At 53.9% G+C, this 15,601-nt stretch overlaps 1 protein-coding gene across 5 annotated transcripts in view; it reads left to right on the top strand.

Annotated features, from left to right (window-relative positions):
• Nucleotides 1-15,601, top strand: part of KDM2B (lysine demethylase 2B) — a 118,628-nt gene that overhangs the window by 35,287 nt on the left and 67,740 nt on the right. For 4 of the 5 annotated variants that reach the window (XM_027566833.1, XM_027566835.1, XM_027566834.1 and 1 more), the window contains exons 7-9: nt 3,025-3,118; nt 4,391-4,544; nt 12,708-12,823. In XM_027566833.1, the coding sequence (XP_027422634.1) occupies nt 3,025-3,118; nt 4,391-4,544; nt 12,708-12,823 (364 nt within the window). Of the gene's footprint in view, nt 1-290; nt 383-3,024; nt 3,119-4,390; nt 4,545-12,707; nt 12,824-15,601 lie in introns of those variants that run through there. The other variant, XM_027566838.1, reaches the window with a different exon arrangement.

Raw genomic sequence — 15,601 nt, 5'->3', positions numbered from 1 at the left:
GGAAAAGGGCGGGGTGGGGTTGCCCCGCCTCCCCAGACGCCAGGCAGTGCCCCAAAGTTAGTGCTGCAGGTGCAGCGCCCCCACCTTCCAGGCTCCTCCCCAACCAGCCCGAGCCTTGGGAGGCAGGAGCCCCCCCAAAGGCTTGGGGGCGCCTGATATAAAGCCGCCAACTTGGAAGGTGGAAGACCTCACAGAAAACCACCCGCGCCGGTGCGGGGGTGGGGGTGGGGGGTAGGGGGCGCGGCTTTCCGGGCAGGGGGCGGCCGCGGCCCAGGCGGAACCAAGGCTGGCTGGCCGGCCGCCGTGAGAGCTTAGCGGCCGTGGCACCGAGCCGGGGTGCCCATGTGACTGCGGTGTGCTTTGGAAGAGGAAGCTGTTAGAGGTCAGTGCAAAGGCGTCACGCCAGAGAGAGCCAGAAGCGGGAGTGAGGGGGGAGACGTGGGATGAGCATGGCGGGGCGAAGGCTGCAGCCACCGGGACCAAAGCGGCCCTCTCCCAGCTCCCCTGGCTGCCCTAAAGCATGCAATTGCCCGGCAGGAGGGACCGGTCGGTCCTGGACGCCTGGAAATGAGGGACCTGGGAGGAGGGACCTCTCCAGGAGAGGCTGGTCTGGAAGTGGCTCCCCGGAGCTCCGAGGGGCCTCAGAGGATGCTGGAGGGTGACTGGGAGGGTAGAACAGACGCCAGCTCAACTTGGAGAACTTTCCCTTGCACGCAGCAGCCGCAGCTTGAAGGGATTCCCTTTCCACACTTGCCAGGGAGGTTGGGGCTGAGGCTGGAGATGGGCAGGTTGAGGTGGGTGACCTGTTTGACCAGGCAGGCTTGGGTCTGGGGCCCAAGAGCCAAAACTACTCTCTTTTCTGCTTTGGGCACCGGGGAGAGTGTCCAGCTGCAGGCCAAAGGAAGCATCTCGCCTTGCTCCATCCCACGAACACTTAAATTGTTTTTCCTAGACTGTTTTCTGCCAGGGGCCTGGAGGAGGTGGAAATCAAGGTTAGATTAAAAAAAGAAGAGATGGTTTTAGGAAAATGAGGACTAATATTTTGAAGTGGTGCTTCAGGCCGGTGTGGTCCATGGGGATGGGGGTGGGGTGGGGGCTTCAGCACCCCCCTGCCCCTTGAGTTCCTTGGAGAGATGAGAAACACCCAGGCCTTCGGCTAGGGACCTGGCTGGGTGGGCAGGGAGGAGGCAGCGGGGTGTGGAGCCGGAGCCGGAGCCGGAGCTGGGACTTTAACAGCCTCAGCGCCAGCACCGCAGCCCGCGCCTGTCTTCGTGACTGGGCTGCGTCCTGCGCTGTCAACTACACCCCTCCGATGGGGTTGCTAGGCAGCGGGGCTCTGATGTGCGGGAAGGCCTTCTGATTTGTCAGCCTCCTGCAGACACATGGTTAAGGCTCCTTCCAGCCTATCCGGAGGAGGGACGCGGGGCACGCCGCCTGCATACTGCCGACAGCCCCGGGTCCACCTGAATGTGAGGTGCAAAAGGCAACCAGAGGGAGGGGCCACCTGGAACCCTCCAGCTTCCTAACCAGCTCTGCCCCACGCCCCCCTCCTCCCCTCCACCCCATTATCTCCTCTTAAGCTGCAGGTTCCTCCCTGCCCGTCCCCGCCCCATTCCTCCCCTCTTCCCCAAAACCGTGGAAAAGCAAAGTGCAGCGGGGAAAAGAGGTCAGTGGGGTAAGCATGTGTGTGCGGGCCTCTGGAGGTGCTAGGGTGTGTGAGCATGAGCCCTGGGGGACTGCCCCCAGCAGTGGCTCTTGTGGGAAGGGATAGGTGGGAGGGAGGGGGCCCTGGCACCGCCATCTGCCAGGCCCAGACCTGGAAGCCTGTCCGTCCCCCTCCTGAGCTCTGCCTAGCCCTAGGAGGGCGGCAAGTGGAGGGAGGAGGGAGGAGATGGCTGAGTAAGGAAGGATGGGTTTTCTGGCAGTTGCAGGAGCTTAGAAGCAGAGCTGCTGGCAGGTTTCTTCTTCCAAATGTACTCCCTCTGTCCCAGCCTCTAAGGGCCAAGCTCTCCTTCCCTCTTTCCCTCCCTCTTTGCCTCTCCACCATCCCACCCCTAGTGGCTTTACCACTTGACTTTTTTTTTGAGATGTACTTCACACACCATTCATCCATTTAAAGTGTACAATTCAGTGTTTCTTAGCATGTTTACGGAGTCATGCAACCACCATCAATTTTGGAACATTTTTGTCACCCCACAACAAAACCGTGTACCCACTAGCTGTCACTCTCCATTTCCTCCCCCAACCTCCTTCAGCCTCTGGCCACCACTGTCCTGCTGTCTGTCTCGAGATTTGCCTACTCTGGACATTCCATACATGGAATCGAACACTGTGGTCTTTTACGGCTGATACCCTTGTACTTTCAGCTGCATTGCTTACTTTGCAATCAATTGCAGTTTGTCTTGCCATTTAACTTTTTCAGGGCTGTGTTCCAGTAAGAGTGTTTCATCCTTCAGGTCAGGGGTCTATGCTTTTCTCTAAGTGCCATGCCTAGCTCTGGACTGGACCACTGCTTGGCTCTCAGTCAATGATTGTTGAATGAAGGAGGAGATGAATGGGGACTAGTAATTGGCAAGCAATGCAGGTGGTTTACAACTGAATTCCAGGGGGCCCAGCTGCTAGGGGCCTGGCAGCTTGGGAGAACAGCAGGTACAGGAGCTGGAAGGAGTAGAAAGGAAGCCTCTTGCTTGCGTAGGAGGTGTGGGGGTGGGACAAGAGTAGAAACTGTCTGCAAGGAAGACAGTGGCCTGTGGGTTGCCAGTTCTTTCTCTGGCGGGAACCTGAGAACAAAGATGCCTCCCCCAGCCTTGGGGGCAGATAGCCAATGCTTGAGATTCATCACGTGATCACAGGGGCTTCCCCCATGGGGAACTCCAATTAGATTTGGGTTTTTTAAAAAAGAAAATTCCCCAGCGTCAGCGTTTATCAAAGGGCAGCAGGTCAAGCATCTCTGAAGCTCTTTGCTCACCTCCTGTGATTCAGGCACTGAATTGTTTTTTCTATTTTTTCGCGCCTGTGCTGCAGGTACTGTCTGATGAGTGTGAAGGGTTGTTTCACTGACTTCCACATCGACTTTGGAGGTACTTCCGTTTGGTACCATGTTTTCCGGGGTGGGAAGGTAAGTTGAGTTGAGTCTCTTCAAATCTCTGTGCATCCCTGACTGTTTGTGCATGGAGGGGCTCTCACCTTTCTCCTTCCACCCACCTTCCTCAGCAAGCCCCCACCCTGTGAGTACTTTGAGGGCCACTTGGTACCCTGGGGCCACCTCCTCACTGTCTTTTTCTGGAGGGAAAGATCAAGGTCAACTCTTTTGTATCACTTCTGGTCACCCATTCACCCCTGTTCACCCAGTCCATCAATGTCCTAAGCATCTTAGGCCCGATTGGGAGCATGAATGCTTCAGTCCTGTCTGACTCTTTGTGACCTCATGGATTATAGCCTGCCAGGCTCCTCTGTCTACAGGATGCTCCAGGCAAAGATACTGGAATCGGTTGTTATGTCCTCCTCCAGGGATCTTCCCGACCCAGGGATCAAACCCCAGTCTCTTATGTCTCCTGCATTGGGAGGTGGGTTCTTTACCACTCGCACCACCTGGGAAGCATCTTAGGCCACATTAGAACTCCAGATTTGGCTCCCAAGAACCCCCCAGCATTCACTTCCCCCAGCTGTAGTTCCAGCTCCAGCACTGTGACCTTTTAACTTACAAGTCTAGTTGCTGGCACCACCTGCCTCCAAGAACATTTTCCATGAGGGACAGATATCACCCAGGGAAAGGAGGTGAGGCATGTGTTCAGGATGCTCCTGCTGTGTCTGCCCCTGTGTGCCTGTCCATATGGGAACGGAGGGGTCCCTGCACAGACGTGGGTGTTCCTTGAGAATATGTATGTGCCGTCCTGCTCCTCTGGGTCTGCGTGTGCATGTGTTTTAACCAAACATGTTGGGAGAAATTCTGGTTAGAAAGTCACCCCACTTGGTTCCAGATGTTTTTCTTCCTCCAGAGCGAGCGCAAGCTGGGTTTATTTATTGGGCCATTTTATCCTACAACTTAAGAAATCCCCCTTCCTCTCTTTGCCCCACCTCCCCCCACAAGCCCATGGCTCAGGAGAAAGAATATTCTACCCAGTCTAAGTCTTTCCACCCTGGTGTTTCAGCTGGAATGAAGATTCTCTAAAGGCAGGCAGGGGGCCTCCCAGACCAGCAGCACAGCCCTCCCTGCCCCTCCAGAGACCCTTTGGGGAACCTGGTCCTAGAGGGGTCCCTGGGGATGGGTCCTCCCCCATCCTCTCTGCTCCCAGGCAGGTGGGGCTGTCTCCTGGCTTGTGGCAGAGCCTGGAAGAAATCAGAGACTTTGGCCTGGATCTTTAACCTATTGCTTCCTTTTCCTCCTAAGATTTTTTGGCTGATTCCTCCAACCTTGCACAATTTGGCACTGTATGAGGAGTGGGTGCTGTCAGGCAAACAGAGCGACATCTTCCTGGGAGACCGCGTGGAGCGATGCCAAAGAATTGAGCTGAAACAGGGTTACACGTTTTTCATCCCTTCCGGTAGGTTCCCGCGAGGCTGGCACTGGGCTGTCTCTTAGCAGCCTCCTGTGACCAGGGGTTTAGGCCAGGCGACGGGGTCTCTCTGGGCCTCCCGGCCTTGGGCAGTCTCCAAGAGAAGCAGGCCTTAGGCTGCAGGGGAAAAACAACCTCTCACATTGTACCTGTTTCTTCCTGCCCGAGGGCTAGAATTTTCTCCTGGGAGAAAGCCAGAGCCCTCCCAGTCTGGGGAAGTTTGAACGCCTTTCTCCAAGATGTCCTGCTGAGATTTCTGATAATGAGGATGAGGGTGGTCCTGTGGGGAGGGAAGGGGTGACTTTACCCTACGGGCTGGGGATGGGGAAGAGGAGAGTTGGCCCAGGGGAAGGATGACCCCATGGAAGCCAGGGTAGAGAGGAATGCACCCAGAGTGGCAGCCTCCTTCCTGCAGAATGAGATGAAATGTAATTTGGCTCAAGGTCAATTCCTGCACTTGGACTCTCCCCTTCCCCCCAAAATAATTAGCTCCATAACTACAACAGAGGGCAGTAATTAAGAGCATGGGCCCTGGGGCCAGAATACCCCACCCTAATTCAAATTCCTTCTCTGATATTTACCAGCTGTGACTTCCTGGAAATAACTTAACCTCTCAGTGCCTCAGTGTTCTCATCTGTAAAATGAGAGACTTACTGGGTAGTAATGAGGACTGAGTGAGCCAAGACCTGTTTGCCTACAGTTCCTGGGGGATAGGCTGAGGGCTTTGGCCAGTTACAAACTGAGTCACTAGTGGATGTGGCCAGGGACCTGGGACCCTTAGGCTGCCTTGGTGGTGGTTTAGTCTTTAAGGTAAGGTAAGGTAAGTCACTTCAGTCGTGTCCGACTCTGTGCGACCCCATAGACGGCAGACCACCAGGCTCCCCCGTCCCTGGGATTCTCCAGGCAAGAACACTGGAGTGGGTTGCCATTTCCTTCTCTAATGCATGAAAGTGAAAAGTGAAAGTGAAGTCACCCAGTCGTGTCCAACTCTTAGCGACCCCATGGACTGCAGCCTTCCAGGCTCCTCCGTCCATGGGATTTTCCAGGCAAGAGTACTGGAGTGGGGTGCCATTGTTTTCTCCGATTAGTAAATTGTGTCCAACTCTTGCAACCCATGGGATTCTCCAGATAAGAATATTGGAGTGGGTTGCCATTTCCTTCTCCATAGGCTGCATTAGCGGAAGCGTTTTACCCTGCATGGGGAAGGTAACAATCCCACTGGATAGAAGAGTGAGTGAGTTGGTCAGGCCACCTGATTGTGTTCCTTGTGGGTTGTAAATTGGAGGAGAAGTCAACCTGGAGAGAGAGAAAAGAGTCTGGATATCACATCAGGTGAGTTGCAAAGAGTTGCAAAGAGTCGGACACGACTGAACGACTGAACTGAACTGAGGTAAATTTGAAGGGGCAGTTGGATTGTTTCACCATGGAAGTGAAGACGTATGGTAACGGCCGTCAGCCAGCTGAAGGGTCATCTGGAAGAAGAGGTGTCTCCAAGTAGTGCTGGACTGACTTGCTCTGCTAGGCACTGAGCTCCCCATCACTGGAAGTATACAAGTAGAGGTTATATGCCAAGGAGCCTGCAGAGAATTTGCCGCTGAATGTAAGTGTGGCTCTTAGGGTAGGCATATCCTTTGAGGCCAGTAAGATTCATTGGATGGAGAAGATAGTCACACTTGAGTTTCTGAGAGATGGACTGGAGTTGGCCTTGGGTCTGCGCCAAGCAGTAGTGTCAACTGAAGGAGGAGTGGTTGTGGTGATAGTTCCTGCCATGGGCATGTGGGACCTGCATACGTGGGTTCTTCTAGAAAGTTGGGCAGAGATTTCACTGGTCAGTAAATCTGGGATTTGGAGGTGGCAGGGTGTAGTGGGGGTAACTTTGTTGTCAGGGCCCCGGATCCATCTTTGGACCTGCTTGACCTGGGGAGGCTTGGGACCCCTGCTTGAGACGGGAAGGAATTGCAGTTGGTGGGCAGTGTTTATGGAGCACACCCTGGCCGGTGTGGTGTGGAGAGATGGGAAGGAGGTGGTAATCTGCAGTGGGTTCAGGGCCACTCTGGGTTCTGGAGGACTGGCCCTGCTAGATTCAAAGGAAGGCTGGTGTGCTCTTGATCTTGCTGTTGTCTTTGTGACTTTGGGTTAATCTTTTCCCTTCTCTGTGCCTCAACTGTCCCATCTCTACAATGGGGGCAGGGTGAGGCTGAACTCTGGGACCCTCAAGATCCCTCCCAGGGACTTCCCTGGTAGTCCAGTGGTTAAGACTCCACCCTTCTACTGCAGGGGGCACAGGTTCAAATGCTGTGTGGTGTGGCCATTAAAAAAAAGATTCCTCCCAACTCTGTCCCCTGAGCGCAGGCCTCCCACCCTTCCCAGGAAGACAGGCCTTTTCCTCACAGGGTCTTTTGCTGAACTGGGAGGTGGCTCATTGCTTTCCCCCGATCTGGGATGGGAAGGGTGTTAATTTTGATGACTTGGGCAGATTGGAAAAGGTCTCAAGAAGCAGCCATGTAAACCCCAGCTGGGGTATGACTGTGTGTTGAAGGCAGAAAGAGGAGATGTGGCTTTTAACTGCAGCTGGCAGGAATCTGTTTAGATCCCAGAAAAGACTTCTGGCCCTAAGGGTCTTGAGTGAGACACTAGGATTTTTTTTCCTGGATTTTTTTGGAAGAAAAAAAGAGACAATTGAAATTTGTCACCTTCTCGGGGGCAGGGTGTACATGTGGTTCCAGACACTGATTTCATGAACCTTGTAATTTTGCTAAATATGGACTTTACTTAACCTGTCACCTGTTTGTGCTATTGTTTTATGAAAGGAAGACTATTCTGACACTAAAAAAGATGGTTGTACACAAATCCAGAATAAAGAACAGTCATTAGTTTTGAGTCTATGAGACTATACCATTTTCATTTTTCTCATCTTGTTACCAACCAGTGAAAACTTAAGGGCCAGAGTTTTGGGGTCCCTGAGCATCTTGGGTCCTCATGGGAGCCCAGGGATTCTTGCTAGCATCATACCCTCTGAAGCGAACACACATCTGAGATTTGTGGTAGCTGGGATGTGGCTTTGGGGAGAAAGGGCCCCGGGGATTCCTGCCGCTGCATGTGTGAGCTATTGGGTGTAGAAAGTGGAGACTCTCACTCTGGCATTTCCCACCCCTGACCTGGGTTTTCACCCCCTTGGTGTGACCTCAGACATGTTCTGCCTCACGCTGGTCTCAGGCCTCGCTCCCTCTCAGCCCTGTGAGAGCTAGTAGATGCTGGTGGGAGAGGAAGATGTCAACTGTAGACTCGGTTGAGCCTTCTTTTGTCTGAGGGTGAAAGGGTTGGGTGCTAGCTGTGCTTCAGAGGTGGTGGTTATTCAGACTTCCTTCCTGGGTAGTCCAGGAAAGCTGCCTGGAAGAGGAAGAATGTTGAAGGTGACCGAGGAGTAAGATGACCTGGATAAAGGGGCTGGGGTTTGTCCCGCTGAACTGGCCAGCTCTCAAAGGCAGAGGAGGTGGGACTACAATGGCCTCACCCGTCCGCACAGAGTCAGAGTCCAGAGTGGGTTGGGTGTCCCCAAGATTTAACCTGATCATTGGGAATAAGGAATGCTGGAGTTGGAACTCAGCAGTGGACCTAGTGACATCTTTTTCCTTTCCTTGACCTGACCTATGTCCAGTTCCCCTTTTGGAGAACTGTAGTTAATAGTAATAAGAACTTACATTACTGAGTAATGATCCTTTTATGCACATAAGTTCTGTGTGCATAAGGAAACTTCCCCCCACCCCTCCCCCTTTCTATTTTTAATTTTTTTTTTGACTGTGCTTGGTCTTTGTTGTGGCGTGCAGGCTTCTCAAGTTGCAGCACATGGGCTCTCTAGTTGCAGCGCTTGGGCTGAGTTGCCCTACAGCATGTGGGATCTTAGTTCCCTGACCAGGGATCAGAGTCATCTGCTGTACGGAAGTCCCATTCCACCCGCTTTTTAAAAGTGAAGGTTCCTAAGGTCCAGAGAAGTGAACACCCTAGTCCAAGGTCACACAGTTTATAAGTGACAGGGCAAGATGGAACCTAGGTGTGTCTGGTTTCAGATCCCACCTGGTTTCCCATCAGCCTGGGGGTCAGCAGGCTTGGGATCTGGTTCCCTTCTTGGCTCTGTGACTTGGGGATAATTGTGTGCTCATTTAATAGACTTTCTTAAGGGTCAACTTGGCAGTGTGAAAGGTGCTGGGGAGGCCGAGAGACAGACTTCCTCCATCGTGAGTACATATCTAGCCAGCTAGCAGTGGGATGGAGGAGCCCAGTACAGGGGCCTGGGAAAGACCCTCCTCAGTCATCTTTGCCTGGTAGTGAAATTCACAGTAGCTCCAGGCATTTCCTAGACTCAGGCCAGTCTGAGAAAACAGTAACTCACAGCTATTTAACAGTGTTACCTGGCTTGGACCTGAGATGATCCATCTGTAAAATGGGTACAGAGCAGAGAAAGAAGGGCAGTGAAGCAGGCTGAGGTGGAGGGCCTCTGGCAACCCAGAGAATTGCTGCTCAGCTCCAGCCAGTTAGGCCCAGGTGGGAATGGGGCCTGGGTGGGGGGCCATTGTCTCATTTATCAGCAAAGTGTTAGTTGCTCAGTTGTGTCTGACTCTTTGCAACCCCATGGACTGTAGCCCACCAGGCTCCTCTGTCCATGGGATTCTCCCAGGCAAGAATACTGGAATGGGTTCCCATTTCCTCCTCCAAGGGATTGTCCCAACCCAGGGATTGAACCCGGCTGTCCTGCATTGCAGGCAGATTCTTTAAGTTCTGAGCCACCAGGGAAGCCCATTTATCTGGAGTGGAAGCCAATTCAGATAGCCTTGTGAAATTTCCCTATTGTGATAACACAGGCAGGTCAAACTCTACACACCCCTGGTTCTGATGCAGCCCATGGCTTGGTACCAGCGAGGAGGTCCTGGAATGGAGAGGCCATCCTGGCAGCTGCCGTGCCAAGTCCCGGGCCTGGCTCTGAACAGGGTGTTCATGGGTGTTCCTGAAAGCAACAGGCCGTGGGCCTCTGGGAGGCATCCTGAGTTTTGTGGACTGTAGACATACCCTTGCTGTAGCCACTGATATAGACAGATGTGGGTCAGGGCCTTTGCATTCCAAATCCTGAGTGGCTGGGCTGTGGGTCAGACTCTTTGTGCCCCCTCTGGCCTTCTTGGCCCCTCAGGTCCCAGAGAACACACCTGTCAGTAGGTTTTGTTGGGTTGCCTGCTTTCCTTCCATGACTGGATCTGTCTCCCATTGCCTGGCCTGAATAGCCTTTGTGATTAACTTCATGTTGTTGGAGACTTCTGGCCCGGAAGCAGGAGGTAGATGCCAGCTTCTTGGCACAGTTGCCAGTCTGGGGACACCTGTTCCCTGGTGCTTCCTGGGGTGCAGTGAATGAGTCGCCATCAGGGAGGGTGGGTTCAGATGGGACTTATGAATTTTATTACTTCCCCTCCTTGGTCGTTCAGAGACAATTTATTTTATTAAAAAAAATTTTTTTGGCTGTGCCACACAGCATGTGGGGTCTTAGTTCCCCCACCAGGAATAGAACCTGAACCCTCTGCAGTGGAAGCGTGGAGTCTTAACCACTGAACCTCCAGGGAAGTCCAAGAAACAAGCATTTAAGATGTGAAAAGGGCTGGGGAGAGGGGCTGGGCAGCAACTCTAATCCAAATAAGGTTGCCTGACCCACCTGCAGGGCACTGGCCTGGAGAGGAGAGTGGAGAGAAGTTTCTAGAACTCCTGGAATATCTGGGAACACAGATTCCCTGCCCTCCCTCCCCCCGCAACAGCATCTCTCACATCAGAGGGATAACTGTAAGGCAGGTGTGTCTGCCTTTCCAGAAGGGAGAGTCCAGGGCTGATGAACGCAGATTCACGTGGCCGCTGTTCTTTCTGAAGCCCTCGTGATGGCCAAGACTGCAGCGAATATCAGTGGTAGTTGCTTACATGGTTTGAGTTCTTACTCACAAGGGAAGCAGTGATCTTCCTCATTTCACACAGGCACGTGGAGGCCGGAGTGGGGACAGTCAGGTGCCCCAGGCCACATGGTGGATCAGCCCTGGAGACCATCTCCATCTCCGGGCATGAGCTTTCGTGGGGTGGAGCTGCAGCATAGGAATGGGACCCAGGAATCCTCGTCCCATTTGGGCTTCACCGCACCATGAGCATCTGCCTGAGTCCCGCTGTCCTAGGTCCCAGCCTTGGGAAGTGTTGCTTAAATAATGCTGATGGTGGTAACCGCAATCGTAATAGATAGCGTGGCTCTGCTTGGTAGAAACAAAAAAATGTACAGTTGAGACAATCTGCTGAGGTGGAGAGGCTGAAGCAAATGTGGGAACCGTGGCTTTGGAGGCCGCAAGGAGCGGGGGAGGGGCAGGGAGGGAGCCCAGGACACGCCACAAGGGCACACCTGGCTGGCACAGATGCTGCCAGAGATGCGGGAGGTAACAGCAGATCCGGGTTACATAAAGCCTTCGCCCCCATGCCGTTAGCTGGCGAGTTCCCCTGCCCTCCCCGCCCTGCGCGCCACCAGGCCTGTCCCACCTATTGTCCCCAGCAGGGGAGGGCCAGCCGCCCAGAGCGTCGACACAGATGCCAGCAGTGGCCTTGGAGCCTCCGGCTCTCTTCCCAGGTGGTAGCGCTGCTCCCGGCAGCCGTGGCCACCCGCCGCTGACCCTGACTCAGGGCTGGCGTGTTCAGCTTGCCGAGGAAGCAGGCTGGATCTGCTCCCACTCAGGGATTGGTGGGGAGGCCTCTGTAATTTTCCTCTGAGCAAATGAGTTAGGCTCCAGGTTGTGGGTAGAAGGCTCAGGATCTCAGGTCACCCGTGTGTTCCCTTTCCCCCCTGCTGATCCTCTGTCTTTGACTGGGAGTCCCCTGTCCTTGTCTTTTTGCCTCTGTCTTGTTTGTTTCTCTCTTTGCCTCCGCTCCTGTGTTTTGCCGGCCTGTCTCCCGGGACTCCCGGGGCCTGTGCTAAGCCCCTGATGCAGTGTCTAAAAAACCGAGATGCTTTCACTCACCAGCTGTGACGTCATTCAGCAAGTGACTTACCTTCTCTTAGCCTCAGCTTCAGTATCTGTTAATGAGAGTGGGATATAACACCCCCTCTCCCCCAGCTCTGCGCTGTCCAGTGTGGTAGCTGGGTGCCACAGGGAGGTCTGCTGAGCTCTGAGAACACAGTCTGAGATGGGTTAGTTACTCACTGGAGGAATTAGGCAGCTTGCTTTGTCTCTAGCCATCACGTCATGGGCCAAGAGCAGGGGCTGATTCCTTGGGTTCCAATCCTTACAACTGATTTCACTTTGCTCTGCCTCAGTCTTCTCATCTGTGATTTGGGGATGAATGTTGCATGTACCTTGTAGCGATCTTGTGAGAATTAGATGAGATGAGGCCTGGAATGCCTTCAGACCAGGGCCTGGCCCAGAGGGATCCTTCTCATAACTGTAGTGCCAGCTTCTGGGCTGGGAGCTCAGGGAGATGAAAAAGCCCTGCTCCAAGCTGTTCAGAAGCTGCAGTCAGACAAGAGAGACTTGTCAGCAGCTGCAGGGCACAGCAGACTCAGAGCTGATATGGGGGGTGCAAGAGACCACCTGGAAATGGGCCGTGGGTGATTTTGATGGCAGGAGGTGGCCTCAGGCAGAGGAGGGCCTCTGGGTCCTGCAGCTCTGTCAAGATGTCAGGAGCCTTAGCTATGGCCTCGAGCCATCCCTGAGTAATCCTTGACCCCTCCTGAGATGAGGCATCTCTGGAATGATGCGGAAGAGGCTTCAGGCCGTATGAGTAGTCTGAGTGAGGGGTTTCCAGCTCCCTGACTGGCAGCAGCAGGGGACAGCCTGTCTCTGTTGGCGTCTACAGTCGGGTTTTTCATAACACTTTGTCACTCAGGTCTTCAGGACAAGGGGCTGGTCTGCAGCTGCCCCCCTGGCTGGACTTGAGCTAGCCAGGGGTCTTGGCTTGCAGTGATCCAGTGGGGCTTCAGGTCTGGGTCCTCCAGGACAGCTAGGAGCTCAGCTATCTGCATCACACAGCCTGAACATCCTCGGGTGCTCACCCAGGCCTTCCACTCGATCCTACGTGCGGGCCTAATGGGGCATTACCACAGGGCCAGCTGCTGACCCTTTCTTTCCGTGCCCTTCCCCACCCCAGGCTGGATCCATGCAGTCTACACTCCCGTAGACTCTCTGGTGTTCGGCGGGAACATCCTGCACAGCTTCAACGTGCCCATGCAGCTGCGGATCTACGAGATCGAGGACAGAACGCGGGTGAGGCGGCTTCCTTTTCTTATGACCGTGCCAGCCCCTGAGCTCTGCCTCGTCCTCAGGGCACACGGGGCGGTCCTTCCAAAGTCCTTCCTGGCTCCTTGTCCCTCCTGAGTTCCCTGCCTCAAGCCAGGTCTTGGTCCTAGTTCTCTGGGGCAGGGGGTGCCCACGAGAGCCTCCACTCAGAGCCCCGGGTGTTTCTGTTCACCTCCAGACCCGTGGCACCCAAAACCCCCTTGTCGAAGAGGAAGTATCTCTTGAGAAAGCACTGTAAGATGTCAGGAACTCTGGCTCTTCCTTCTTCTCTTGTGTATAAAGGGACGTGAGGGAGTGGGGTGGGGGTGGGGGTTGGTGGTTGATGGTTGTGCTGGTAGTTTGGAGCGGGGTTAGGATCTTGGGAAGCAGCTCAGATCTTGACCATGGGGGGACCCTGAGGAAGCCAGTGTCGATCTGTGAGTCCACTGGGGGACTGTCCCTGAGCTCCGTCTCAGTGTCTGCTTGCTGCTGTTGGGGGGGTGGGGCCCTTGTCTTCTTGACACAAAGTCTCCCCTACCTCACACCCCAGGAGCAGAGTCCAAGCCTCAGACACCTGACCTGGGTCCTCCACTCTGTTCCCATTCCACAAATTTCCTCTGAAAATCCCTGTCCCTTCCATGCAGGAAACAGACCCAGTGTCCCCGGGCATTTGAGACAGGTCTGAGAGTGGGAAGCCAGGACACAAAAGGCCTACTTCTTCGTTCTTAACAGTTATTCGAGTGTTTCTTCGCCCTTTAAATTGAGATGTAATCCACACACACAAAGTGCACAATTCACTGGCGTTTAGCATGTGCCGATGTTCACAGCCATCACTTCTAATGCAAAGGAGTTTTCATCACCCTACGAAGAAACCCCGTCCTCAGTAGCCGTCACTCCCCACTCCCCCGTCCCCAGCCTCTGGCAGTCACTGGTCTGTTTTCTGTCTCTGGATTTGCCTATTCTGGATATTTTATGGAAATGGCATCGTATAGCCTGTCCTTTTCTGTTTGGCTTCTTTCACCTAGCAGCATCTTCAGGCTCATCTACAGTTGTGGTATCTGTCAGTGCTTTGTTCCCATGGCTTAATTCTATTTCATTGTATGGGTAGACCACACCTGGCCATCTCAGGCTTTGCCTTGGAAGTGACTTTTGCCCCAGAGAGGGTTGCCATTCATGGACCCTCTCATAGAAGCAGATGCTCTGTGCTCAGGGTTCCTGCCTTTCTTGGTCTTGTTTCCGGGCCTTGGTCTGCCTGGAATCACATGCATGGGTCAAAGTCTTAGCCACTCTGTGTGCACTAACCTTTTTAGTAGTCCTGGTGTTGAGGAGCCTCGTCCACAGGTTCCCTGGGAACCACTCTATGCTGTGTTCAGTGGGCAGGTGTGTTCACAAGGGCGAGTGCATATCTTCAGCCTGGTGGGTTTGCTACTGGGATGCCTGGATCCCAGGGGTCCAGCTTTGTGGAATTTCATGCCTCTCTTCTGTTGCCTGCCGACCATCCCTCTCCTGGTTTTGGTGAGGCCAGTCCCAGCCCTGGTCTGGAGGCTGCTGCCCCGTGGTGTTCTAGAGAAAGGCACCATTTGGGTGCCAGTGGTCAACTTGTAGTCTGGGTCAAGAGCTGTCTGGGACTCTGGCCAACTGTCCTTTGGCCAGCCCCTAAAGAATGGACCGGTTTGTTTGTGAGCAGACGGGTAGGTGTGGGAGAGCAAAGGAGAAAGAAGTCAAGCACACAACTTTCCAGGCAATTCCTGAAAGCCCGAATCAGGCTGGAATATTTCTAAAGGCTACAGAAACTCACTTGGCAGCTGTCCCCGCTCCCCCCGAGGGAATCTGGATCCTACTTCTCCGTGGATTGGGGTCCTGTCGTCATTCTGTTAGGAGCCCAGCTGCCCTCCCCCATCAGCAGGAGGCGGGAGGGAGGGTAATGGAGTGGAACCCCCAGCGCCATGCTGAGCTGCTGTGGAATATCGCGCCTACATCGAGATGAGCATGGCAGGGCCCCCTCCCCTAAGGCCCACTGTTCCCTGTCTCAGTGGGCATCCCATCTGGTTTCCTGAAGCAGGTGGATGGGCGGGGGGTTGAGGGGGAGAGGCCGGGGGTGGGGGTGGGGGGAATGGGGCGCAGGCTGGGCGGGAACCAGCAGCAGGCTGTTTAATCTGCTTTGATTTCTGGTCTTTGGAGAGGGCTTGGCTACAAGGCCCGATTGTTTATGTCTTAGGAGCCAAAGCAGACAAAAGATGCTGGGAAGAGAGCCCTGGAAGCCAGATAAAATGCCAGGGCTGCTCCTCGTCAGCTCGCTACAGCTTAATTTTTTATATCCCTGTGAGCTTTCTTAAGAAGGTTATGGCCATTTAAAAATAGTTTTTCGAGAGTCCAAAAACATGGATTTGCTTGGAAACCAAATGCTGGGGGCAGGACAGAGGAAACCATCAGTCTCTAAGCCCTGGGGTATGGGCTTGATTTAGAAAAATCATTTGCCTTTGTGGCCCAAGGTGGGGGACCTCCCCATAGACATCAGGGGAACCCCAATGTTCTCTTATGTTTAGGAAGCATGTCTGGCTCTCATGATTTGAATTTTTCTCGTCTGGATGAGAGGTGACCACCCTGCTGCCCATAAAGCAAGCATGAACAGGTGCAGGTGTTCTGGGACTGGGTTTTTCATTTCCTGACCATCTTTCCCCTCTCATTCTAAAGATAAGCAGAGGGGTGAAGAGCTAACCAAAGACTGGATGTGTCGCATGTTTATTATTTGAAGATAGCATCTCA

Source organism: Bos indicus x Bos taurus, chromosome 17, assembly GCF_003369695.1.
Source record: "Bos indicus x Bos taurus breed Angus x Brahman F1 hybrid chromosome 17, Bos_hybrid_MaternalHap_v2.0, whole genome shotgun sequence".
Classification (NCBI taxonomy): Eukaryota; Metazoa; Chordata; class Mammalia; order Artiodactyla; family Bovidae; genus Bos; species Bos indicus x Bos taurus.
Note: the sequence above shows the minus strand (reverse complement) of the source record. Positions and strands in the feature narration are given on the sequence as shown.